Source organism: Pholcus phalangioides, unplaced genomic scaffold, assembly GCF_987345545.1.
Source record: "Pholcus phalangioides strain wild (caught in Gottingen) unplaced genomic scaffold, Ppha-v1.0 ptg000009l_1, whole genome shotgun sequence".
NCBI lineage: Eukaryota > Metazoa > Arthropoda > Arachnida > Araneae > Pholcidae > Pholcus > Pholcus phalangioides.
This window is the reverse complement of record NW_028301602.1, coordinates 37,971,598-37,996,168: the sequence shown is the minus strand read 5'-3', so window position 1 is coordinate 37,996,168 and position 24,571 is coordinate 37,971,598. Positions and strand designations below refer to the sequence as shown.

The following is a 24,571-nucleotide window of genomic DNA, read 5'->3' as shown; positions in this document are numbered from 1 at the left end:
ATCAATGGTCATCGGAATATTACCGTACGCGAATTTGCACCAGAAAAACCTCCGTACGTGGAATGTCACCAATGAAATTTTTAGTCCGTGAGTTGCCAACGGGGAAAATTTCCATACCTGGATGACCGTCGGTAAAATTTCTGAACGTGAGGTGACACCGGAGACATTTCCGAACGTGCACTATCGCAAAATAAATTTTCCGTCTGTGAATGGGCGTCGTAAAATTTCCGTACGTGAATTGCAGCTGCATATATTTCTCGTACGTCAATTGCCACCGGAGAAATTTTCCGTACATGAAGCAAAATTTTGTCGATGAGTTTTTACATCGAGGAAAAGTCGGGAAATTTTCAGTCGATTAATGTTGTTTCCCCAATTTCCAGGCGCGAATGCGAACCGATCTCGGTGAAATGTTTATTAATATGAATTATTTTCAGGAAATTTCCCCACGGTGAATTGTGGTCATAGAAATTTCCGTAGGTCACGGGTGCTTCCAATGGATTTTTCCGTCGACAAATTTGCTTCCAGAGAATTCTTTCGTCTGCGAGCTGTTATTGGTGAATTTTTCTGTCAATGAATGGTTCTCGGTGGACTTTCAGTCGATTAATTATCATCGGTGAACTTTTTTTGTCGAGGAATTGTTCTCGAAAAGATCTTTCTTTTTCGCAATTGTTTTCGGTGAATTTTCTGCAGAAACGCACGTAATTTAAATATAATAGAATTCATTGTTTATTTTGCAGACCTGTTTATTGCCATCAGATGTTGGTTCTTCTGACCAAAACTATCTTCTTATAAGATCTCCAAGAATGATTTTTCCCAACTGATTACGAAATCACTCGATTACAAGTCGGCTCTTTCGGAATTGACCAGAAATCGAACGGAAAGCAGTTTAACTCCTTTACGACCTTCAATCCAGTTCTCTGTGTATTTTGTTTCCTCTCTTCTCAACCATCGCTTTATTGTGTAGTAACCCTATGAACCGAAGTTGTTCCCCTCCCCTAAGTTTTTTCTATACTCCTCTTAGTCATTTTTTCCTCACGTATATCTTTCTACATATAAGGGCGAAAGAGAACTCGTAGAGTGAGAATGAAAGTAGATTCTAAATTAAAAAATAATTTCTTATCTACTTATCTAATATTCCAGTGGTTCCCAAATGGTTTTAGTCAGAAACCCCTCACAAATCTTGGTGCCTATCATGGACCCCCCCCCCCCACATAGCAGCAGAAACAAAAACTATTTATCATCGAGAATGTTCTCCGGCAATGAAGGGCATTCGATCCAGCACCAGTAAATGTGATGCGAGAGCAATGCCATCTAATGAACTGCAAAAAACGTAAAACAACGCGTCATACCCCTATCAACAGATGTCACCACAAGTAAAATTTTTGTCAAATCATAACAGTATCAGTACTGCAGTCTACCAACAATGTAGCGGTGCTTTTTGCGCGTAAATTTAATTAAACCTTTTTTAAAGTAATTTATGTTATTTTTCTTCAATTTGGCATTATTTTTTTATATATAGTTCTGAAATCGAAACGTGGACCCCTGGGGGGGTCCCGGCACCTCTAATTAGGAAACACTGTCTTTTACGATTTTTTTCCCTCTTATTTTCTTTCTTCCTCTTTTATTTAATCTTTCCCACTTCTTCCTTTTTCTAACGTACGGTAAGGTTACGACAAGGTTACCAGATTTATCGCCAAATCGTCAAATAGAGATAGTCCAAATTTGTTTCCAAAACCTTGTGCATGAACTGGTTAATTTGCCTTTGATCAGACGAAGGCGACGGCTTCCATCGGTCACGGAACTCACTAGAACAACAAGACACTCGTTGATGCTTTATTTACATATATCAAGATTCCGCAACTGTTACTAGAAAGTTAACTACCTAGAAAACTACCTAGAAAATTGAGTTGCGTCGGAATATTTAAGAAGGGAGAATGTTTAATATTTAATCATATAATTTTTTCGTGAATTCTATCTTCACGTTAAAGAAATTCACGCTAAATGTCATTTATGCTAAAGAAATCCCGATCATCGGGGCTGATCTTTTAAAATGACATTTTTGAACGGTAAGATTGGGACAATGCACAAAGTGAGGTTAAGAACGATATTTAGTCGCTGTGCTAAACTCGTATTCAATTGGAGTTAATTTTCGATTTTGGAGATCTGATTAATGATGATGCAACTACCCAGACGTAAGAAATCAGATAGATCATAAAGTTATTTCTTTCCATTTTCTTCTCTTTAGATCTGTCATCTGGCGGTTGTATAAAAGTACAGCGAAAAGCAGTCAATCGCTTGCTGTCACCAAATTGATCGCCATCATGAAGAGCAGCAACTCGAAGATGAATCGTGAAGATCCGAGAGAATTGACACCTCTCAAGGAAACAGACGGAGACATCGAGGTAAGAATGACAACGACTTTTTTTTGCAGTTTTAGTATGTCTATTTTTCTTGTTTTGAAGGCACATCATTAACACTTCGAGATCCTCTAAATCTCTGTTGATAATTGTTTGAATTTGGCCCTTCTTTCGTCCTGCGTGGATTTATCTATTAATGAGTTACCACATATGGTGTCCGAAACATCTATATACATAAAATTGGTTTTCTGTCTGTGTGTGCATGTTCTCTATACAAATCTACAATTTTAGACCAATAGTCGAAAAATTTTGCATATATACGAAACAGGACCCCGACTTGAACGATAGGGTACTTTAAAAGTTTATCAGAGCAGAGTCCGCAATATCAGTATATGGAGAAAATAGTTCGTTACTATATAACTTTGAGAATGAATAACGAAAACAATATTTAGCGATAGGGGGTCATTCAAGTATTACGTCAGAATCGAGGGGGGGGGGTTTCGGATTTGCTGACTTTTGATGACAAGGGGGGAAGGGGGGTTTGAAGGTCGCTTACTTCATCAACCACCCCTTTTCGAAGATACGAAATATTCTAAGCTGCTGACTAAATTTTTCTGACGGGGAGAGGGGAGGGGGTCAGTGTTTTGTTGACTTTTGCTGACAAGGAGGGGGGGGGTCAAAAATAGCTGAAAATCTGCTTACGTAATACTTGAATGGCCCCTAGAGATAAATAATTTGCATTTTTGTTAAGAATCCAGTGAATTTTGATACATAATGATTTTGATATCCATGCGTATGATATATGAGAATGTGTACTATTATACGAAACTTACGTTCGTATAATAGTGCACATTTCGTCAGTAGATAACACCACAGGTGATGTCCCGCTCCTGCGTGAGAGCCTAAACTTGGCTCTTGGAGGACAGTCTAGCCAATTCGAGATCCTTATCGGCTCAACATGCAATTTTCGATCAAGTTGATTTCATCAGTGTTTTTTTTTAATTTCAATTTGTCTCGCAAGGAAATGATTCTACTTCCGTTCAGCCATCGAAGTTATTCAGTTTCTATGAGGCACGGAAATGGTAATCCTGGAAAAATATGACTCCCAAGGTATAGAAAAGTTTTGCGTTTCCATGTTTGTGCAGATACACCGGATGTGAATCCCTTTGATTACTTCCTGTGGAGACCGTATTCAACCTCCGAAATCCACTAACTATCACGGAAATAGAACATTGCATTTGTAATTGATGTGTGGCCGGTTAAATTTAGAGATTGCCACTCACAACTCCCCCACCGAATTAAATTGTCCGACTGCGACACGCCCTTGCTGCAAATTATGTATAGATTGAAAGTATCGACGTGTAGTTCTTTTGTGCCATCTGTCAGGAAATTTGAAACTAATCCGAGTATTCGGTAAGGTTTAAAATTTACTGTCTCCCTCATATATTTCCAATATTCACCTGTAAAGTCCACGTACTGAATTTCCTGGAAACCTTCTCTGCTCATAGATACATATGTATTTTCACTGCATACCGAGGATGCTTATCCAAAGCCGCCCGAGAGCCAACACATTACAATCATTCAAAAATCACAAGTGTAATATTACCGGAAAGAAAATTTGTATTTAAATAAACAGTAAAAACGCAGTAACCAGCATCATAACACGTGAAATTTAAAACTGTGTACCAGACCAGACCAGAATTGAACGTTTCCGTCGCTGCCCAGCCTTTGCAGGCTGTCTGGCGACTTACAGATCACCAGGGGTGGTATGAGAAGGAAAAAGACAAGTTTGTGCATGTGTGTAAGGTATGTAGTGTATGTGTGTGTGTAGAGAATGAATGAGCCAGGAGAGTATTGTTTACAAATCTTCGCGAAATGAATGCTCATCGAGATAAAACACAACACAATCGAAGAACAAGGGGGAAATGTCTTAATGGAAGTAGCTGATGATATGCTACCCAAAAACCCCAACATTATAAATATTTACATAATCGAGAGACACTAACCAGAGACATTTGAGGTACTGTTGAAACGTCATCAGTCATATAACCATAATCAAGAACGTCAAAGAAAAAGTTATAATGAAGACATGACACATACCATCTCTGTATTGTAATAACATCAGTTTCAACACGACACGAACCCAATGCAAGCGCAAATTATGAATAAATGAGAAAAATTATAAATTGCGAAAAAAAAAAAAAACACACACATATAAATGCCTCTGAGTTGCGATCACAGCATCCGCAATATCAAACAAAACTGATATTAAATTGATAAATTGTTTTGAAAAAAAAATCATCAAAATCATGAAAATGTTCTGAAAATTGCATCAATTCGTCACCCAATCCACGCTCAGCAAGTCCATTGGCCTAGAGTGTACTGTGGGTATTCTAGGGTCATAACAGACAATTTCTCTAAGATGCGGGTGTTCAGAAGATCGTAGCCTGTCAAAATGAGCATTGGCAAGCTCCTTGATATAGTCCAAGATTAGTGGTAAGTCAAGATCTTTACGGATGTTTTTTCCTCTCACATACCAGGGGGCTCTGGTAAACTGACGAAGAATGATGTTGTGCTGTGTCTGTAAACGTTTCATATTTGCAAGACTGGCATGAGCCCACACTGGGGCAGCATATGTCAGAATAGGACGAATAATAGTTTTAAAAAGAATTACTTTATTCCTCAACGTTAGCCTGGCCTGTGGGAATGTGATTCTGGATAGCATCCCAACTGCTTGTGAGGCCTTATTTCTTACGTACATCACCTGAGGAGAAAATGAGAGCGACTTATCTAGTATACAACCTAGATATTTGACTTGGAGTTTTCTTATCAACACCGTATTGCCGATGTATATGGGAGTTCTTGGAAACTTGTACCGTCTTGTGAAGAGAATATATTGACATTTTTGATGATTCAACTTTATATCGTTGTCTTGGCACCAGTCCTCAACGTCTTCAGTTGATTCTTGTAAATTTTCAATACATTTTTTCCCTTTTTTGTGATTGGTCACCAGGATGGCATCGTCAGCAAATAGACCAAGCATTCCGCGCTGAGAAGTCATTGATGTATAGCGCAAAGAGCAGTGGTCCCAAACAAGAATTAAAACTGTGTACAATACAAAAATTAGCAATATATGGTATCATACCATAAATTTGTTTTCATGCTGCACGCTGGTTTAGAACGAATAACCCATTTTCCTCAAGGACTTATAACAAATAACTCTAATTTTACTCGAAAGATGGCAACGATTTTGTCTTTGTAATCACGATGAACACACACAAGAGAAATAAAAAAAAAATGTATAAAAATATCTTATTCCCCATTTATTACTTTTTGTTGATTTTATCCGACAGGTGGCAGTAGCGGTCTAACTGCAACGCTTTTTTTTTTCTCGTATATAATACTAGAGCATATTATCGCTACCCTCCTTCGGCCATCTACGAAAAATTGAAAAAAAACACACGCATTGATTGCCTGCCGCAAAATATCTTATTGCCCGTCAGTTTCCACTTCAAACTGCAATCATATTCGAGACACGAATGTGAAACGGTCCCCTATTTGATAGTCTCTGCGCAGGGCGCAGGTAGACCTTGAACGCGGTACTTACATAACACAGAAGTTCAGGCATTTGCCATTTTCACTTCAAGATATGAAAGACAGATGGCAGCACAAGTATAACACAAAAACATAACTCTGACATCAGGATCACACACATAACACGTTCTTGCATGTACCAATATTCGTTAGAAATTCTCCAAAGAAATGTTTTTGAAGGGTAATTACGTTGAAGCAGTAGTAGTATGTCCATATTCGGTGCACCTAAATTTGTGCTGCAATCATGCGGCAAAGATTATCCAATATATCATGGCTCATAAAATTTCTAAAATTTCCGTACTATATGTTTTGTGCATATTCATTTGATAGGCACCAGGGCCTACCTCAACGCTGTTTCTCGCATGTACAGTCAAATCTCGTTAAATGAGTCACTCTTGGGAGGGCAAAAATATAATATGGTAAGCGCAGTGACTCGTTAAATGGAGTAAGCCATGGCCAAGCTAGTTTCTTCCTCCCTTTGAAGCAGAAAAAAAAAACCAAATATTAGTTATTTTCCAACGAGTTCAGTCTTGAAAATTGATTACTCGAGTTTTTCTTAATCGATTAATGTTTATTTGCCAGATACTTACTTATTTGAACAACACAAAATATTACCTTCCTAGATTTTTAAAAATTCGCAAATTTTTCTGCCCCTTGCAACCTGCCCCTTATGCCAACTGGCTCCGGTCACGTATTAACAAACCTTACATTACTAGATACATTATAAGGAATTTAGCATATCGTGGTTGGTCGCAATTATAGCCATTAGTACAATACAAATACAACACCACAACAGGCAAATTGCCCAACGAGGTGGCTGACTTAAGAACATCATGGATCCCCGAGCCCTTTTTTACCCTACCTACGAGCCCTACCTACTACTGCTACACCACACATGCACCCCGCCCACAACCCCCCGCGGAACCCCCAACGAATCGGTACATGCGGGAATGTGCGCGTACGTGTAGTGAAACCTGACGTGAAGATTTTTTGTTTTCTCTGTAATGCTTGTTATGTGTAGTGCTGCCATCTGCCACCAGTTTTTCAAACTATGAGTGAAGTGTTATGATTGAATGATTTTTCGTTGTAGGACTGTTGCTCTCTGTGGCGAGACTTTTTAACGGGGAGATCGGCTCGCATTTGCGCCTTGAAGTTGGGAACCACAGAAAACCAACTTCAGCCGACCACCACTGTGGGGTTCGAACCCGGATCCTCGCATCGCGAGTCCGTCACTATAACCACTCGACCACCACAGCGGTATATCCTATAATATATAGTATGATAAATTATAATACAGATGGAATAAAATCGAAACAACAAAATTTAGTTGTACACTATATACAAGCATCATTCAGCGGAAATAGACTAACTCCAAGGTGAATTTTTCAAATTGAAAAATAGATGGACGGAATTGTTTATTTGAAAAAAACGAAGCTATCGCTTGGTTCTTCTTTGAAGGGATACACCACAGAGAATATCCGAAATTGTGAAAACGTTTCTGATAGTACCTTGGCTTTAAGTCTAAAAATGAGGCACTAGTTCCCCTACTTTTGCAATGGGTACATCGGAATTTCGTCACACTAAGTATATACCAATCTATTTTTATTTATTATTATTTTATTGTTTTTTGTGTGACGAAATTCCGATGTACCCATTGCAAAATTTTTTGCCCATTTTTTCCACACACACACATTCGCCTTAGTCGCAATGAGTGATGAACCATTACGTCACTCACAGTGAATTACTTCAGAAAATTTGGTGAAATTGAGTGGCTTTTTTTTTTGTGTTTTCTTTCTTTTCCCTGTCTATCGGTTTATTTTCCCACGTGGTAGCAGGTGGTTTTTCCGATTCTTATTTGTTTCGTTGTTAAAGGGCCAAACCAATGTTTTCGATGGAGAATGGTTGTTAGCATCTTTTGTGAACAAGATTGTGGAAGAGAAGGATGACACTTTCGTATTTCAACTAAAAAGCACCTAGCGAGTAAATTAGCAAAATTCAGTTTCCCCAAAAATCTCCGCCCCTTGTGACGTGACGTCTTGTTATCTTTCTTGCTTGTAGTAAGAGCAAGATCAATCACTACGCACTAATGTCTCTTGTATTACTAAGAATGTAAGGATTGTAATCACGCGCCCCGTCTCCCGTACTCAAAAAGCGCATTGTTTGATGATACTAATAACGTGTTTGTGTGTGTGTGTGTGTGCTGATTTAGTAAAGATGCCACCAGTATAATTAATTTGTTAGCACGTGATGGTAATGCTGCCTTTCGATAAAACGATATAATCCCTCTAAAACGATCGTTTTTTCTTGGTCCGTAGAATATAAGTTATATCGAGGTATAACTGTCTCTAAAGCAAAACTCTGATTGAAGCCTTTTCTTGTAACTTTGCAGATCACCAAAGTGAGCGGCAACCACAAGAAGAAGAGCGAAGACCTCGAAGACGGCAGATGTTTCCTCAGCAGAGGAGAAACAGAGTTGAAAATCGACCGGAGCGGACTGCAGAAGTACCTGCCGCAGTTTCTCCAGTTCACCTTCGCAGACGGCGACGCCGAAGCGTTGTACTACGAATACTACCGGAACGAGAAGAGGCGTCACACGAAGACGTTGCTTTCCGTGCTGATTCTCGTCAACCTGGTCCTGCTCGGATTGTACTTCGCCAAGTTGCCGGTCCAGAAGATCGGAAGCGTGGTGGGACAGATCGTATTCCTCATAGTGTCCGTCGTGCTCGTGACCGTCATGCTCGTGAGCGTCGCGAAATTCTCTAACAGACTTCCTTCTACGGTTTGGAGCGCGGTCCCTTACGCCGCATGGTTCGTGCAGATAGGCCACCTCGTCTGTGATATGTGGCTATACAGCGTGCCCAGGATGCCCAGCGACTCGGTTGCCTGGGCTCTGCTATACACGTACACGGTCTACCTGCTGTTCCCGCTGAGGCTGAGCTTATGCCTGTCGCTGAGTATGCTCATCGCTTTCGTTCATCTTCTTCTCGTCGGAGTCCTGCCGAGGAACATCGATTTCACAGAAAGCCAGGTTGCTTATTTTCTTTTTCACTATTTTCTTACGCTCATGCATCTACGTTCGTTTCTAAAACCGTAATAAGGAGGTATTTATAGGATAGAAGAACTCTGTCCAATAGCTCTCTAGACCAGTGGTTCTCAACCTTTGAAGGACCGCGGCCCGGTAGGTTTCTTTTTTCGGAGTGGAAGTCCCGGTCATAAACACGACGAATGGAAAACGAACAGGGATATATATATGAAATGATGAATCACTGACGGCCCGGTTTGGCTCTTGCCAGGGCCCGGTGGTCGAGAAACACTGCTCTAGACAATACATGCTCAACACGTGGCCCCGAGGGCCAAATATAGCTGGCGACTACAACCCTAATTTTGTATAAATGAACTGAGTTTCACACCAACAGATTACTTAAGTGATCTGCAGTGTAGTTTCTCATCTAAAGTGATCCGCGATACGTTACCATATCACTCAAGTGACCGGGGGCGCTGTTCGAGATTACTTGTGTCCAACGATACATTTGCACTTCAATTAAGTGGTCCGTGGCACATTTCCAGACCACGTCAGTGGTCAACAGTGCATTAGCACTTTCATTTCAGCAGCTGTGGCAAATTTTCAGGTCACTTCATGGCCAACGACACGTTCGCATTTCAACTTAGTGGTCCGCGACACATTTCCAGATAACTAACCGGTACCACCTTTTCATTTCACTTAAGTGATGCGCGTCACATCTTTCTAGATCACTTAAAATGGGTAGCTTAGTTTGAAAGTAGATAATTGAAAAAGTTTGGTGGTAAGAGAATGAGCGTTTGTTTTTATTTATTTATTTTTGTCCCCCACCAGTCAGTGTCCGCGAAAGTGGAGTTTTATCACATTTAAAATATCTTTTGCTTGCACAGTGTCACACACATCTCTTGCCGGAATTCCTAAATGATTTTTAAATTAAGTTCGATTTTGTAGTTTTCTAATAAAACGGCAGCAAATGGCGCATTCCTGTCACCGGAGATTCTTTAATAATTAATATCCCCGGCTAGTTATTTTTCTTTCTCTTTAGACAGCCTGTAAATAGCACACTGCTGATCTTCTACGTGCAAAGCTAATAGAGTTTGTGCTGTCTGTTAGTAGATACCCAACCTAATTTCATGAAACTTGATTATTTCCAATTTAGAACGTATTTTGATTCGTTGCATTTTATTATTATTATTATTTTCATTACTAAAAGCTCGGAGCGAACGTATTGCTTTTCTTATGTGCCAATATGTTGGGAATCTTGTCGTACTTCTTCTCGGAGAGAGGACAGAGGAGAGCTTTCTTGGAAACTCGCCAGAGTCTCGAGGCCAAGCTGGTGCTCGAAGAAGAATCCCAAGAACAGGTAATTCTGTCTATCGCTTGTGACTGAAATCATTCATACTTGTACCGCAGAGATTCTCAAGAAAAATAACAACAACACAATATATATGTGTGTTTTGTTTGTTTCCTTGAAAATCAAATTTTATTTACACAAGATCGCTGTGATATGCACAGGTTGCATAAGTAACAGGGTATTTTAATGATGATCCGCGCGTTGATCCTAGAAGCGTACTTCCAATTAGAAAAAGTATCCAAATAAAGTGTTGCCACCAGATATGTCATTCATCTTGAAAGGAATTTGCATAGTTATTAAAATAGCAATTTTTATATGGACATCTTGTGCTCGAAAACCTAATCAGAATGTTGTTACCACAAAAAAAAAAAAATTTGGGTGAATTTTTACCGAGATATTCGAATAACGGAGGAAAGTTTATTGATCATTTTTGTCTCACCACGGTCATTTTCTGCACACGAAGGCTAATTAGACCGAGACCTACAATTTATTGCCGATTCAGAATGGCAGGCTTGTTTTTTATACTCATCGAGAGATTGGTGACTCCCTGTGGTAGCAATTTTTTCTGCGGTTATGCCACCGTTTCTGTTGTACTTCTGTGTCAGGAAAGTTTTCCGACGACGACAAACCGGGTATCGAGCTCGCGACGCCTCTAAACAACCTTTGGAACTTTAGGCGAGTCTCTTATTGCCCTGGGCTACCGCGCCCCACAAGAGAAATGTTTATGAGGTTTGCATGTACGGTCAAGATAGTAGTCCCTGAATGGAATGTATTCTGTTGTTTTGTTTTTCAAACCGTGCACAATTTCGATGTCACTACTGGCAATTCACTACCGAAATGACTTGTGCCGGAAATGTACACGTGTACCGAACAGTCTGAGTGCAGTGCGTAACTAGCATTGTGAGTGAATTTTAGTGCTGCCATATATAAATTTTTCAAATTATGGGTGAAGTGTAATGATTGAATATTTGTTTTCCTGTTGATCTCTGTGGCGAGACTTTTTAACGGGGAGATCGGCTGGCATTCACTCCCCTAAGTTGGAAACCGCAGAAAACCACCTTTAGCCGACCACCACCTTGTCGCCGGTGCGGTTCGAATGGGGTGTCTGCAGATCCATATCTCGTAGCTACGAAATGAAACACCAACATCAAGCACTCTTGGGTATTTCCGGCAGCAACACGATGCCACCGAGCAACAGGTTGAAAATGACACACTTTTCTGAAGTCATCGGGCGTCCAAGCCTGTCTTATGAGCATCATGGGCAAAGTGATTTATCTGAGGCCTTCTACCCAGCTAAAAATGCCTCTCCCTACTTGAAATTTACAATCAGATCTCATTAGCCCCCTACCCCCCCCCCCGGACCCTGCCCGATTGACCACGCGTTAAGACGGCACTGCGTGCTCCTTCAAGTTCAAAAAACTCGAGAGAAAAAAAATCCACAACATTGAAGTCTAACTTTTATTATCTCGGTAATTAATTTTCATTTTGTGTAGAGGTAAATATGCATCTGCTCGAATTAAATTTCCCTTCATGGCGATGTATGCGCATGCGCGTCACGGTGGTGTTCACGATAAACGGAACTGCCTTCCCCAAGGAAGTATGTCGAGACGCTTCCAGTGTTCTAAGTAGTTTTTGCGGCTGCCCACCGTTGTGCTTTTCCCGACTATATTGAAGCATTCTGGTATGCGGCCTGCATAGCCCGAAACGACTCCGCAATAGAAGTAGTTCTTCTTCTTCTTCTTTTTTAGCTGCTCTTTCGCTGAAAAGTAGGAAGAAACACCAAACCCTTAGATCATTTTTGCAGTGATGTGGAGAAAACAACAGTTCGCGCTCACGTACAGTTATCTATGCGTACTCCTGCCGGAAATTCGTCACCAACAATTCACCGACAAGCAGTTCATTAACAAATGACATACTGATTGAGTGAATGAGCAGGGGCGTGAGTAAGCAAGCAAGTGACTGATTGATCAAGGAGTTAATAGGTAAGCGAATGTGTGAGTGAATGAGCGAGTTGGTGAGAGAACACGTGAGTGAGTAAGTATGTGAATGAACGAGTTGGTGAGTGAGAGAGTTAGTGACTGAGCGAGTGAAAGGATGAATAAAAAAGCAAGTGGGTGAGCGGGAGAGAAAATGAGCGAATGAATATGCAGTTGAGCAAATGAGCGAATGAATATGCAGTTGAGCAAATGAGCGAATGAATATGCAGTTGAGCAAATGAGCGAATGAATATGCAGTTGAGCAAATGAGCGAATGAATATGCAGATGAGCGAATGAATATGCAGTTGAGCAAATGAGCGAATGAATATGCAGATGAGCGAATGAATATGCAGTTGAGCAAATGAGCGAATGAATATGCAGTTGAGCAAATGAGCGAATGAATATGAGGTGAGTACTCATACGGTTACTCACTCGCTAACTCATACGGTTACTCACTCGCTAACTCATACGGTTACTCACTCGCTTGCTCTCTCATACGGTTACTCACTCGCTTGCTCTCTCATACGGTTACTTACTCACTCATGCGGTCACTCATAGCTTATTCGGTAGCTCATTCACAAACTCATTTGGTCACTCGCTCACGCATACTCTCCCTTGCTCAAACACTCGATCACTCACTCACTGGTGACGAATTGTTGGCCGGTGAATTGTTTGATGGTGATTTTTCCAAGCGGTGATTTTGTTTGTTGTTGAATTTTCCTATCGGTGAAATTGTTGTCGGTGAACTTACAGTAAAATGTGCCTACGGTGTTTTCCGATTAACAGCTTTCCGTTAACCTAAGGGCGTTTCAACAGCATTATAACAACCCCCTCCCAGGACACGGGTTTTTCCGGAAACCCCCCCCCCCCCATCTGGCTAGAAGTATCTGCTCACCAGTTTACAGACTTACTCTCCGAAATTGTAATCAGATGTCATTTTCACGAGGTCGTATCTAGGTAGGCCCATGAGTTGAGGCGATGTTAAACCTTTTGGTCAAACACCGAGTGGGCCAACGATCCCAGACATTTGGCATACGCGGTGGAGGCAATTTATAGAGGTTTAAACTCTCCCCCCCCCCGTTTTTTTTATGTAAAAAACGAAACCCCTTCCCCCTTTCCTGGTGAGGAAAAAAGGAGCCCCCCCCCCTCTCTTTCTTTAAGAAAATCCTGCTCACACTACTAATCCCAGGGTTTATTATACAGCAGAAAATAGAGTGGAAATATTTTCTCAAACACATCCTTTGACCCTTTTCTAACGACTTGTGGACCCTTGGGGGGGGGGAGTCTACGGACAACTTTATGAAAACCACTTTCTACTGTACACACGCACTTGAGTTTCCCAGATGAATATAGACTTGAGCACAGAGCAGAAGAGCTCCTTAGACCAGGATCTTTAGCGGACCCCCAGAGCCACTCTATAGTGAATTTACAGTAAACAAAAAGCTAAGAAAAAGGAAAGAATCGTCTCTGTCTGCCCCCCGGGCTGGAGCTACGTCAGCCCACCCTTGGGGGGCGCTATGGCGGTGTCTCACCTTTTTTCTCTTGTCCGAGAACGTCGATCTTGTCCTTGTGACCCACGGCTTTTCCGAGACCGAACCGAGATGGTGACGCTGGCGCCGATGGTTGGACGCGTTTCACATTCGAAGTTTGTCGTTGATTTGGAACTTCACTCGGATTCAACGCTCGACAACGAGTGCAACAACGCACGTATCTCTCCATACGATTTGCGAGCAACGGACGGTTTCGGACGCGCGAGCACTGACACTGGAAAGGCGCCTCCCCTATCGAATTTCATAACTATTTTTAATTCGAGAAGATTGAAGGCCCTAATATGACGGACTAATATATACAGGGTGATTCAGAACTTATGAGAAAAATTCAAGGGATTAAAGAACAATTTTCGTCGAACAATGCATTAGCGCAGTGGGGAGGGGCGTGTTCTCAAGCTTTTTTCCATCCAGGGAGCCCTTTCCCCTAATTAAGGTTTATCCGCAGCTCCCTAGAGCGGTTTAGCAAAGAATATCTTCGAAAAAACTTTGTTAGGGCCGCCGCTCCGTGGCTCCCCTGACAAAGGTGAGCGACGCACAGATTGAGAATGCCTGCAATGGAATGACAGCCGGTAGGCGGCGCTGAAACTGAAAGCATGAAACGCTGGTTTTTTCACTTATCGCCGTTTCTATCGTTAATTACAGAAAGGATGGCTGATTTCAGGAGTCTTGTCACTCCTGACAAGCCCTGTGTCTCGCATACCGCTGCCAAAAGAGCCAGTTGCGCACAGACAACTACGCAATCCTTCGTTTTTTTTTTATCCTTCGTCTCGCAGGAAGATTCGTCAGGAAGATACGCAGACTTTGAGCTTCCAGAGCATACTTGATTGTGGCACCATCCATACATGAGAGAAATGCATGTCCATCTTTTCCTTATTCTTTAAACCAGCCATCCCTCCCGCGATTCATGATAGAAATCACTGTATATAAGAGGCAAAACCAGCGCTGTGTGCGTTCAGTGCCAGCTAGCGGCTCATCACTTGCGTTGCATCCAATAAGCAAAATAAGTTTTGTTCAATGAGTTCCGAATCACTCTGACGGAAAGAGGGAACGTTGCGTTTTAAACGTTTACTCACCGATAACTCGCACGAGCGTTCCTTTCTTAACGGCGCGATCGTCCTCTGGTAGATTCACCGGAACGCACTCGCATCCAGTTGACGGAAGGGGCTCGTTGCACACGATCATTTTGCCGGGTCGACACCTCGGACATAGGACGAGTGGTACTACCTGTAATGAAATTTCAATCATAAATGACCGGAAATATTCAGATATGGAAATAGAATATTTCTTCCCCCAAGAAGGGAATGTTCTATCTGCTTTCATATCTTACAAAGATAGGGTGGCGTGTTCAAAAAATTTTGAAAAAAATAATTACCACTGATTCTACACATTTAAATACTGTATATACAAAAATGTAAAAAAAAAAAACCGGCGGTATTATTATAAGCCACTCGAAAAAAATTGTAAATTTGAGCGCCAATAGAGGCCAAGAATAAATATAAAAACCCAGCAACCCCCCCCCCCCCCCAGAGTGTTAGAGTCATGTCATTCAAACATGATCAGGTACAGACAACATCACCTATATAGAACAGGGCCTCCGCACGAAGCATGTGACGTCAATGAAGAAGAAGGTCGTTTCTCCTATTGCCATTGGATATACTGCAAAAAAAAGGTAAAGATATCGCATGCGTCGGCCTGCTATATCCAATGGCAGTAGGTGAAACGGTCTTCTTCAGTGACACCACGAGCTTCGTGCGGAGGCCTTGTTCTATAGGTGGTGTTGGTACAGACCAGACAAAGAGAGGAAGCGGGGGGGGGGGGAGGAAAGAAATAAAACTGGTTTTAAAACAGTTAATAATTTTTATATAGATATCGCCAAGAAGCGCAAGAGGCGGTAAGTCTGTTATCATTTTAAATAATTTTTTTCAACTCTAATAATTGCATTCCCCCGCTGCTTTTTTCGTTTTTATGTGTTCCTGAATGAAATGAATGTACTAAATTTTTTTCACAATTTTTTGAGGACGACAGCTTGAGAACCTTCCCCCTTTCCTTGTTAGAGGTTGATCACTGCTGCCCTGCATACGAGAGACCGGGGGATTCGAATTCCCGTAAGGGTAGAGATGAATTTTCCTTTCCTATATACATGAATATCTTTTCATACAGCCAGTTTACCGTATGCAGAGTGCGTAGCGAACAAGGGGTATGACATTTTACTGGCAAACCGTTGATACTAGAGGCATGCTTCCAGTAAAAAAAAAAGTTTCCGAATAACGTGTAGAGCTTAGATATGTCATTGGTGTTTCAAGGAGTGAGTTATATAGTTATTAAAAAAAAAAAAAAAATTGTACGTGTCCCTGCCCCCGTGCTCCAACTTCCAATTGAAAAGTTGTTGCCCTGTCTTTCCTGATGCCAACAACAAAAAAAAACATTCCCATGTTTCTAAGTGTAAAATTCACTCAGATATTCGAATTCGAAAAACGGAGGAAAGGTGGGAAGAAACAGCGTTAAATGCGGGTCAAACGGTTTTTTCGTATTTAGAGCTGTTTCCTCCATTTTTTTTACGAATTCTAATATGTCAGTGAATAAGAAACATGCAATTTTTTTTGTAGACATCAGGGACGACCACTTTTTAATTGAGTTTTGGGGCACACGAGGACTGCATAAAAAAGTATTTTTTTCTTTTATTTTATTTTAATAACTACATAACTCCTTGAAACATCAATGACATATCCGAGTATTGCACGTTATTTGGAAACTTTTTCTCATTGGAAGTATACATCTAAGATCAACGATTCGCCAGTAAAATGCCACACATCCCCCTGTTACCTATGCACCACGTACATTGGAAATAGAAAATCCACTTACATTAACGAATGTTAAAGTTAATGCGATAGACAGTCTCTCGAGATCAACAAGAGTCTGGATCTTAGACAGGACATTTTAAAATTTCCAATTGCATCGCGAGCATAAAAAATTTGTTAATATTTGCCTTAAAGTCAGCTGCTCTTTTAATGACTGAACCTCCCCATCGCCATTTTTTTAAGTGCCCTGCCCCCCTCCTAAGATCATGGCCCGCCACTATGCCTCAATGAAGAGATTTTAGCATGCGTAGTGCTGCCATCTGCCGTCAATTTTTCGAACTATGAGTGGAGTGGTAATGATTGAATAACTGTGTCGTTGTAGGCCTGTTGCTCTCCGTGGCGAGACTTTTCAACGGGGAGATCATCTCGCATTCGCGCCTTAAAGATAAGAACCATGGAAAATGTTTCATGAAGGGGTGTTCGAACCTGGGTCCTCGCATTGCGAGTTCGACACTATGACCACTCAGCCACCACAGGCTTTTAAAGTGCACTCCCCCCCCCCTCCCACCTTATGAATTTATTGTAAAATGGCCTATATTTTATTGCAACACCAAATGAAATGAATTCCACGTCTTTAGATACCACGGAACCTCAGAAGAAGTCTCGTGGAACCCTCGGGTTTCGCGGAACACTAGTTGGAAACCTGTGTTGAGGACAACGAGGCAGATCGGTGGTCTTGCCCCCCCCCCCCCGCCCTTTTCTGGTTCCTCTCATTTCTCTCATCTGGCTACCGAGCTTCTGCATTCTTGCAGCTCACAATGCTGTCGGTTGCTCCGTTTGATCATCAATCACTTTGTCGTGCGGGCAAACCCCCTGTCCTCCAAGATGCTTATTGAGTGGAACAAAAAAGTGAAAATCATTCGGAACCAAATCAATAAGTAGGTCTTTCACAACCTCCCACCAACGCAATTAGTCAATAACTGCCACAACAATTCACTTCGGAGCATTTGCTAAACCCAGTGGCTTTTGTATTCGTATTATTCGGACTATAACCGGGTATTTCTCGATGCCCTACAAATAATAAGTTAATGCAAAACGTGAATGCTTCGTCACCAAAGGTGGAAAAACACGTCACTGCATCGAAATATTAGAATTATTGCCGATTAAAACAGATCTGTTCACCTGTTATATTTAGAGTTCAAATATTGAAACCCTCCTCTTTTTTGCGGACGCCGCGGTGGGACAGAAAAATTAGTCCGTAAAAGAGCGGTGACCGTTAATTTGGGGCTTGCAATGCAAATTTTTATTATGTAACGGGAAGTTATTACTTGAAGAGCGTATTTTTAAAAGGGGAACATTTTCACTTTTACTAAATTTACAGCAGGGTTAAGAAAAAACTCCTTTTTTCCCCCCTCTAGAATGTACTGTTTAAGTGGAAAATAGCCCAACAGGTAGCAGCAAACTCAAGGGGTATATAAGAATGTTTAAATATTATGTTTCTTGATCAAGATTCAAGGAAGTTATCCACATTTAAATTTTGTGAATGTTCCATTTTTGAAAGAAAGTTAGGGAAAATGTTACCCTTTGATATCAAAATTGGAGCTGGTTAAGTCTGGAAAAATTGGTAATTTCTACGCCACCCTTTGATTCCAGCAAGTTTCACCTAGCCAAGAGAAGAGAGAGAGAGAACAGGAAGGAGTGGGGGGGGGGTACCCTTCTCTCTCCTGAATAACTTTAAAAAACACGATCGTTCTACAGTAAAATCTCCTATAGCGGACACCTCTATTAACGGACACAATTTTGAATTACATTTATACGGGACTCAATGTATTTTACTATCCATTAACGGACACCCCTCGTTAGCGGACGAAATTTTCGTCCCATGCGTGCCTGTTATCAAGAGATGAAAGACACCGAAGTGTATGTGAAAAAGGTGGATGTGTTTATTCCCTTTTGATAGAAATGACAAACTTCACATTGTAATTTCTACCAAAAATATCCCAGTTTGAATGATCCCGGTTGCATAATCTGATACCGCTTATCACAGAGATTCACACACATAAACGTTAAAGAGTACATTTCGTAAAAAAAAGAGTGTAGAAATGCGTCCTTTTGAAAATAAGCTCCTCATTCGGCCATGAAAGGGGGGGGGGCGCGGTGTCATCAAGAGGGGGTTCTACTACATTATAGTTTGATGTCTCTCAAGTAAGCGGGGGTATCCAATCCACTGGCCTCGTGTAGCCCGGAATGACTGAATGAACACTACTGTATTCATGAGAACAAACGAGTAATTTGAAACTAAGGTAAATGAATACTTAAACAATGCACTGCTTGACCAAAAAAAGGGGGTATGCAGTAGAACCTCTCTAAATGGTCACCCCTCTTTTAGAGCTAAACAATAATTCCCCTTGAAAAATATGCATTTCAAACCCCTGGCTCAAACTTCTCTTTTACGGACGAATTTTTTTGCCATGCCGATGTTTTCGCAAAAGAGTGGGGGGGGGGGGGTTAACTGTACTGTGTTGGACGTCTTTATCACGAATTACGGCACGCAATTTTTTGCAAACTATACAAATTTAAACCTGTGAATTTCCCCATTATTCTTTGATAAGGGTCATTCAAGTATTTGCTGACTTTTGGTGACAAGGGGGGAGGAGGGTTTGAAACTTGCTTACGTCATCAACCACCCCTTTTTGAAGATATGAAATATTCTAAGCTGCTGACAAAATTGTGCTAATGGCCCCTAAGGTCTACAGCCTCTCGATTGGACTTTCTTTTATTTTCGAAGCGAGCACAACTCCGGTCTATCGCCACGGAAAATTTACCACCGGTTGAGTTGTGCCGGGAGCAGGCCCGTCATTTGGGGGGGTCAGGGGGCCGTTGGCCCCCCCCCCGGCTGTTGAAAATACACTAAAATGGTATATATATATACAAATATATATATGCATACATACATTGAGTACATGTTGTTTGCCCCCCCCCCCCGGAAAAAAGTTGAAATGCCGGCCCTGGCCGGAAGTGTGAGTTGCGTATCTGACGGTCTGTGTGCGCATATAGTGTTCTCCTAAATTTTAGTGCTGCCATCTATATTTCATATTGTGAGTGAAGTGTAATGGTTGAATATTTCCACCGTTGTAGACCTGTTGCTATCTGTGGCGAGACTATTTAATGGAGAGATCGGCCCGCATTTACGCCTTGAAGTCGATAACCACCCTTCTAATTTCAGCTGACCATCACTGTGGCGCCGGTGGTGTTCGAACCCGGGTCCTCGCAATGTCATATTTCCATATGCTTCCTGTAAATTCTTAATTCACTGCAGTTGTATAGCGTTACGCCCTGCATCATATAGCACGCTACATTTTCACTTCTATATTTCTTTGCGTTCTGCCTGTTACATGCATAGTGTTTTCCACATGTCATTTTTCCCTCGTTGTATTTTGTATCCCCCCGAGTGCTGGTATAACATTTTTGTTCCCTATTTGTGTGTCTTTTGTAATTGTTGCATACAGTATTGTATACATATATGTGTTTAGTTTTTCGCGGGGTTTCCTTAGAAGCCTGCTGGTGATGTCATGTCTTTTCAAGCACCTGTCCAATGCAACGTCAATTTTGTGTCTCCTTGCCAGCTGGTGGTCTTTCGGTGCTTAGTGCTCCGGACATCGCATCGCTCTTCCACAATGACCCAAACCCTGTGGGGGTGACCAGCTTATATCCTCTATGGGGACAGAGCGAGGGGTCAAAGTCGGTCACTATGACTACTCGACCACCAGAGCGGCTCGATTGGACTTAGATCGGGTCTAGGTGGTTACCAATGAAAGTCATTAAATGATACCTTGTGCTGGTTGCATGGTAAGTTGTGGCTACACAACCTCAGTGACCTAAAACAGTTTGTTTTCACCCACTGAGGGTCAAAACGTTTTCTTGTTTACGGTGTGGATTAGAAAAATCTGAAAGTTTAGACACCCCCCCCCCCTCCCGATATAAAGTACCTGTCGTACAAATAGAATTTAATTATGAGAGATTTGTTTCATTTTGATTTGTGTTTCTTTGAAGGAGCGCCTGTTGCTGTCGGTTTTGCCTCAACACGTCGCTGCCGAAATCAGAGAGGATCTCGGAGCTGTTGTCCAGGGACAGTTCAAGAAAATTTATATGAGCAGACATGAGAACGTCAGGTGAGAATCACTTCAATGGAAAATCGTTTTAAATTGAACTTACCTTATACGACGGGGGATAGTCTTTCGCAACGTTTTCAAGATCAGCGGGTTCCTCCTCGCGATCGTAATTTCTCGTATTGGGTGCGCGTTCGCTGGCCTGTCGTTGTTGGCATCGCGTACCTGCTTCTGCTTTTCGCACGCTGCACATCTCGGTTCAATTAAAATAAAAAAAATTCAAGAAAAATCAAATCAAACTCGGCAAATAATTTACTGGTAACTACAGAATCTAATTATCTGTCCCGTACAGAACTAGAAGAACAGCGAGAATGAAACAGAACAGCCCCCCATATTCATTTGTTTGGATTCATCGGGCTGTTGAGTAAAATAATTACATTCCAAATGAATGCTATTGTCGTATTTTTATTTCGAGTACAAGTTTGATCTCATTTTAGCTCAATTGTTTTTTATATGGCGGTCGATAGCGAGCGTCGTCCACTGTGATTAACAAATTCATTTTATTTAATTTTATCCGTCGTGGCATTAAGATATAGTATAGTATAGAACCGAGCACGCCCAGGCTCTGTCGCTTTTGCGATATAAGCTCATTGATCGTGAGATCGTGGGCGTGCGGGAAGCATTAAGATATAACTTTTCCAAGCTTTTCTACTTTCGGAAATATTAAAATCGATCGAATAAAACCCGTTTGAGTGGAATTTTTTGAGACGGACTGAACGATACATACAGAACTAGCTGTTACCCGCGGCTTCGCTCAGGTGGATTTCTGAAAATTTCCCCTTTCAGGGGTTGAATTTTGAAAACTCCCTTCTTAATGTGAGTCTCTACGTTTTAAAATAAAACTACTGAGCAAATTTCTATTTATAGCTTTAGCGGTTTCGGCTCGGCGATGATGAATCAGTCAGTTGGGACATGTAATTTTACATGTAAAGATTAAATGCAATTCAAAAGAATACACAGTTGTAATGTGCTTTTGTTAGTTGGAAGAAATCACCAAAACATTCTGGCACGCATCTAATTTAGTGATGAGATTGTGGATAAAATCCAGTCCGTGGAGAAAGACTGATTGCACCGTATTGTACAGCAACACATTCGGCAAAATACAACGTACCTGCACTGCACGCTTTCGTGTGTTTTTTGTCTTTCAAAGTTCCGAACAGACAAATTTCCGAAACTACATAGTAGCAGATTGGGACTAACCAACTATCCGTATGATGGCTCGGTCCATATCCTACGGGACTTCTAACCGTAAAGCCATCTTCGGGAAACATATTTTCAATATGTAAAATGCAAAATGAAATATTGCATACGTCCATCGCATACACATTCCACAATTTCCAAACATCTCAGAGATAGTAATACATACAAGCCAAATAAAATAGCAAGCAAGATGAAATAATACAAGCAGATTGCGACTACGGGATGGCAAGCTCTGAAGCTACAGCCTGAGAAATGTCCGCAACGTGACTGGTACAGGAATTTTCATGCAGCGACTCGTGAGAATACGCTGAGCCATTGTTTCTTGATGGCTTAATGCAGCTTGAGAATGTGTAATAGCATCAGATTAATCAAAATCTTTCATCATAATGGTATCCATTTTATTCGCAAGCAACTGAATGGTATCTAAAAGCTGATGGAGTCTTATTCTAGTAAATACAAGTAAATTTTAGCTTACATATACTCTATATTGATTCCTTTAAATGACTTTGAAGACCATGCTTTGAAGACACTAGACATTCTTCAAGGGTCTTCAAAGCATGGCTAGCTGGACGCATTTGGCAATTTTCCGAAAATGGTTTAAAACATTTAAGAACGATAAATTCTAGAATTAATGAAAGAGATAATTTCGGAATAGATGAAAGGAATAATTCCAGAATTTATGAAAATTTAGAATCACTGAAAGAAATAATTTCAGACTTTTTTTGAAGGAAATAATTTTAAATTTTTTTGAAGGAAATAATTTTTCACTTTTTTGAAGGAAATAATTTTAGACTTTCAGAAACAAATAACTCATAAATCAACGAGAGAAATAATTTCTTAATTTCTGATAGAAATTATTCCACAATCACAATAAAAGAATGACTGCATAATTATTGAAAGAAATCATTTTTCGAAATACAGTGAGAAGGAAAATAATTTCGGAGCTACCGAAATAAATAATTAAATAATCATTCAAAGTGATTTCAGATAAAAATTATCTTAGAATTAATGAATTTGAATTGTAATTAACCAAAACGTTTTTTTTCAGAATTAGTAAAAAAAATTATTTCATAACTAATTATATTAAATTGATAAAAGAAATAATTTTAGAATGAATAAAATCCATTAATTATTTTTGCCCCTGTTTAAGTCGGGGATCCGTTGGTCTCTGCAATTAAGATGTCGCTAATTACATGAGTTGATGCAAAAACCAGCTATTATAGTAGAGTAGCTATAGTAGTAGAGCTTCCATAGCTGGTGTTGATTGGTGACCCGCGAGATTCGAGGAAAGTTTCAATTCCCCCCCCCCAAACCAGGGCCGTAACTAGGGGAGGGCAGGAGGGCAACTGCCCCGGATGGTAAAATTTAGGGGGATGGCAGTTTTAAGTGAGACCAATGAACACCATAACAAAATTACCGAATTTTGAAATTGTGGGGGTGGCTGAATCATGTTTGCCCCGGGCGGAAAAAATCCTAGTTACGGCCCTGCCCAAACTTACGTTATCGGTAGTCGAGAATGAACGTATTTTATTCGTCGACTCGTGTAGAGTTTAAAGAGGAGCCTGCCTTGCGTATTCGCAGCTTTACGACAGAGTTTCGGCAATTTATATTATATTCGCGCATTCAAACGGGCACATTGGACGTGGTATGCGATCACATTGTGACTAAATTCTCACCCTTCACATATAAATTTTATTCCGTTCTTTTTGACGGGTTCAATAGATCCGCCTAATGCTTTCTTTAGGAAATTTATAATGTTCTGGATATTATGTCGAAACAAATCTTTAGAAAGAAAAGTGACTTTTTTGTCTCCTCCGGGAATTGAACCCGAGTCGCCTTGCATACTGGACAAGTGTGCTAACCAGAACACCAGAAACAGACTTTTCATTTCCTTACAACACGCATTATTAGCGTGAAGGGCTCAGTGGAGACTGCAGCCTCTGACCCTTAACTACAGCGATTTCCGCCCCCAGATGGCATGGCGATAGTATGGAGATGTTGTTTCGGCCCGAGATTTGCTTCTCAGCATAGGATTTTTTTTTTTTAAAGGAGGCTGCGATCTATACACAGCAGTTCACGCTAATAATGCGTGTTATGAGGGAATGAAACTAATGTATTGTTTTGCGCCAGGCCCGTCATTTAGGGGGCTTTTGAAAATACAATAAAAATGGTATGTATACAAATATATATATACATACATTGAGCACATGTGATTTGCCCCCCACCCCGGAAGAAGTTGAAATGACGGCCCTGTGTAGCGCAACTTGCCCAGTATACAATGGGACCCGGACATCACATCACTTTTTTCCCCAAAGATTCGTTTTTTGGCATATCATCCAAGAAATCCTATTTTTCAGAAGAATTTTTAAATTTCTATTTCGAATTTTCTCTTATTTTTACAGCATTCTGTTTGCAGACATCGTGGGCTTTACGGCCATTTCCTCAACGCTACCCGCCCCTGAACTCGTGAAAATATTGAACGAGTTGTTCGCCAGGTTCGACAAACTTTCTGAGGTGAGTGAATAGATTAACAGGCCTCTACAACGGTACAAT

General features: G+C 40.9%; 1 protein-coding gene across 2 annotated transcripts in view; it reads left to right on the top strand.

Moving 5' to 3' along the window:
- Positions 1-24,571, top strand: part of LOC149083032 (adenylate cyclase type 3-like) — a 116,606-nt gene that overhangs the window by 30,917 nt on the left and 61,118 nt on the right. For both annotated transcript variants that reach the window (XM_089236134.1, XM_089236133.1), the window contains exons 2-6: positions 2,246-2,402; positions 8,341-8,979; positions 10,184-10,333; positions 20,703-20,821; positions 24,421-24,532. In XM_089236134.1, the coding sequence (XP_089092260.1) occupies positions 2,322-2,402; positions 8,341-8,979; positions 10,184-10,333; positions 20,703-20,821; positions 24,421-24,532 (1,101 nt within the window). In that variant the 5' untranslated portion in view covers positions 2,246-2,321. The remainder of the gene's footprint in view (positions 1-2,245; positions 2,403-8,340; positions 8,980-10,183; positions 10,334-20,702; positions 20,822-24,420; positions 24,533-24,571) is intronic.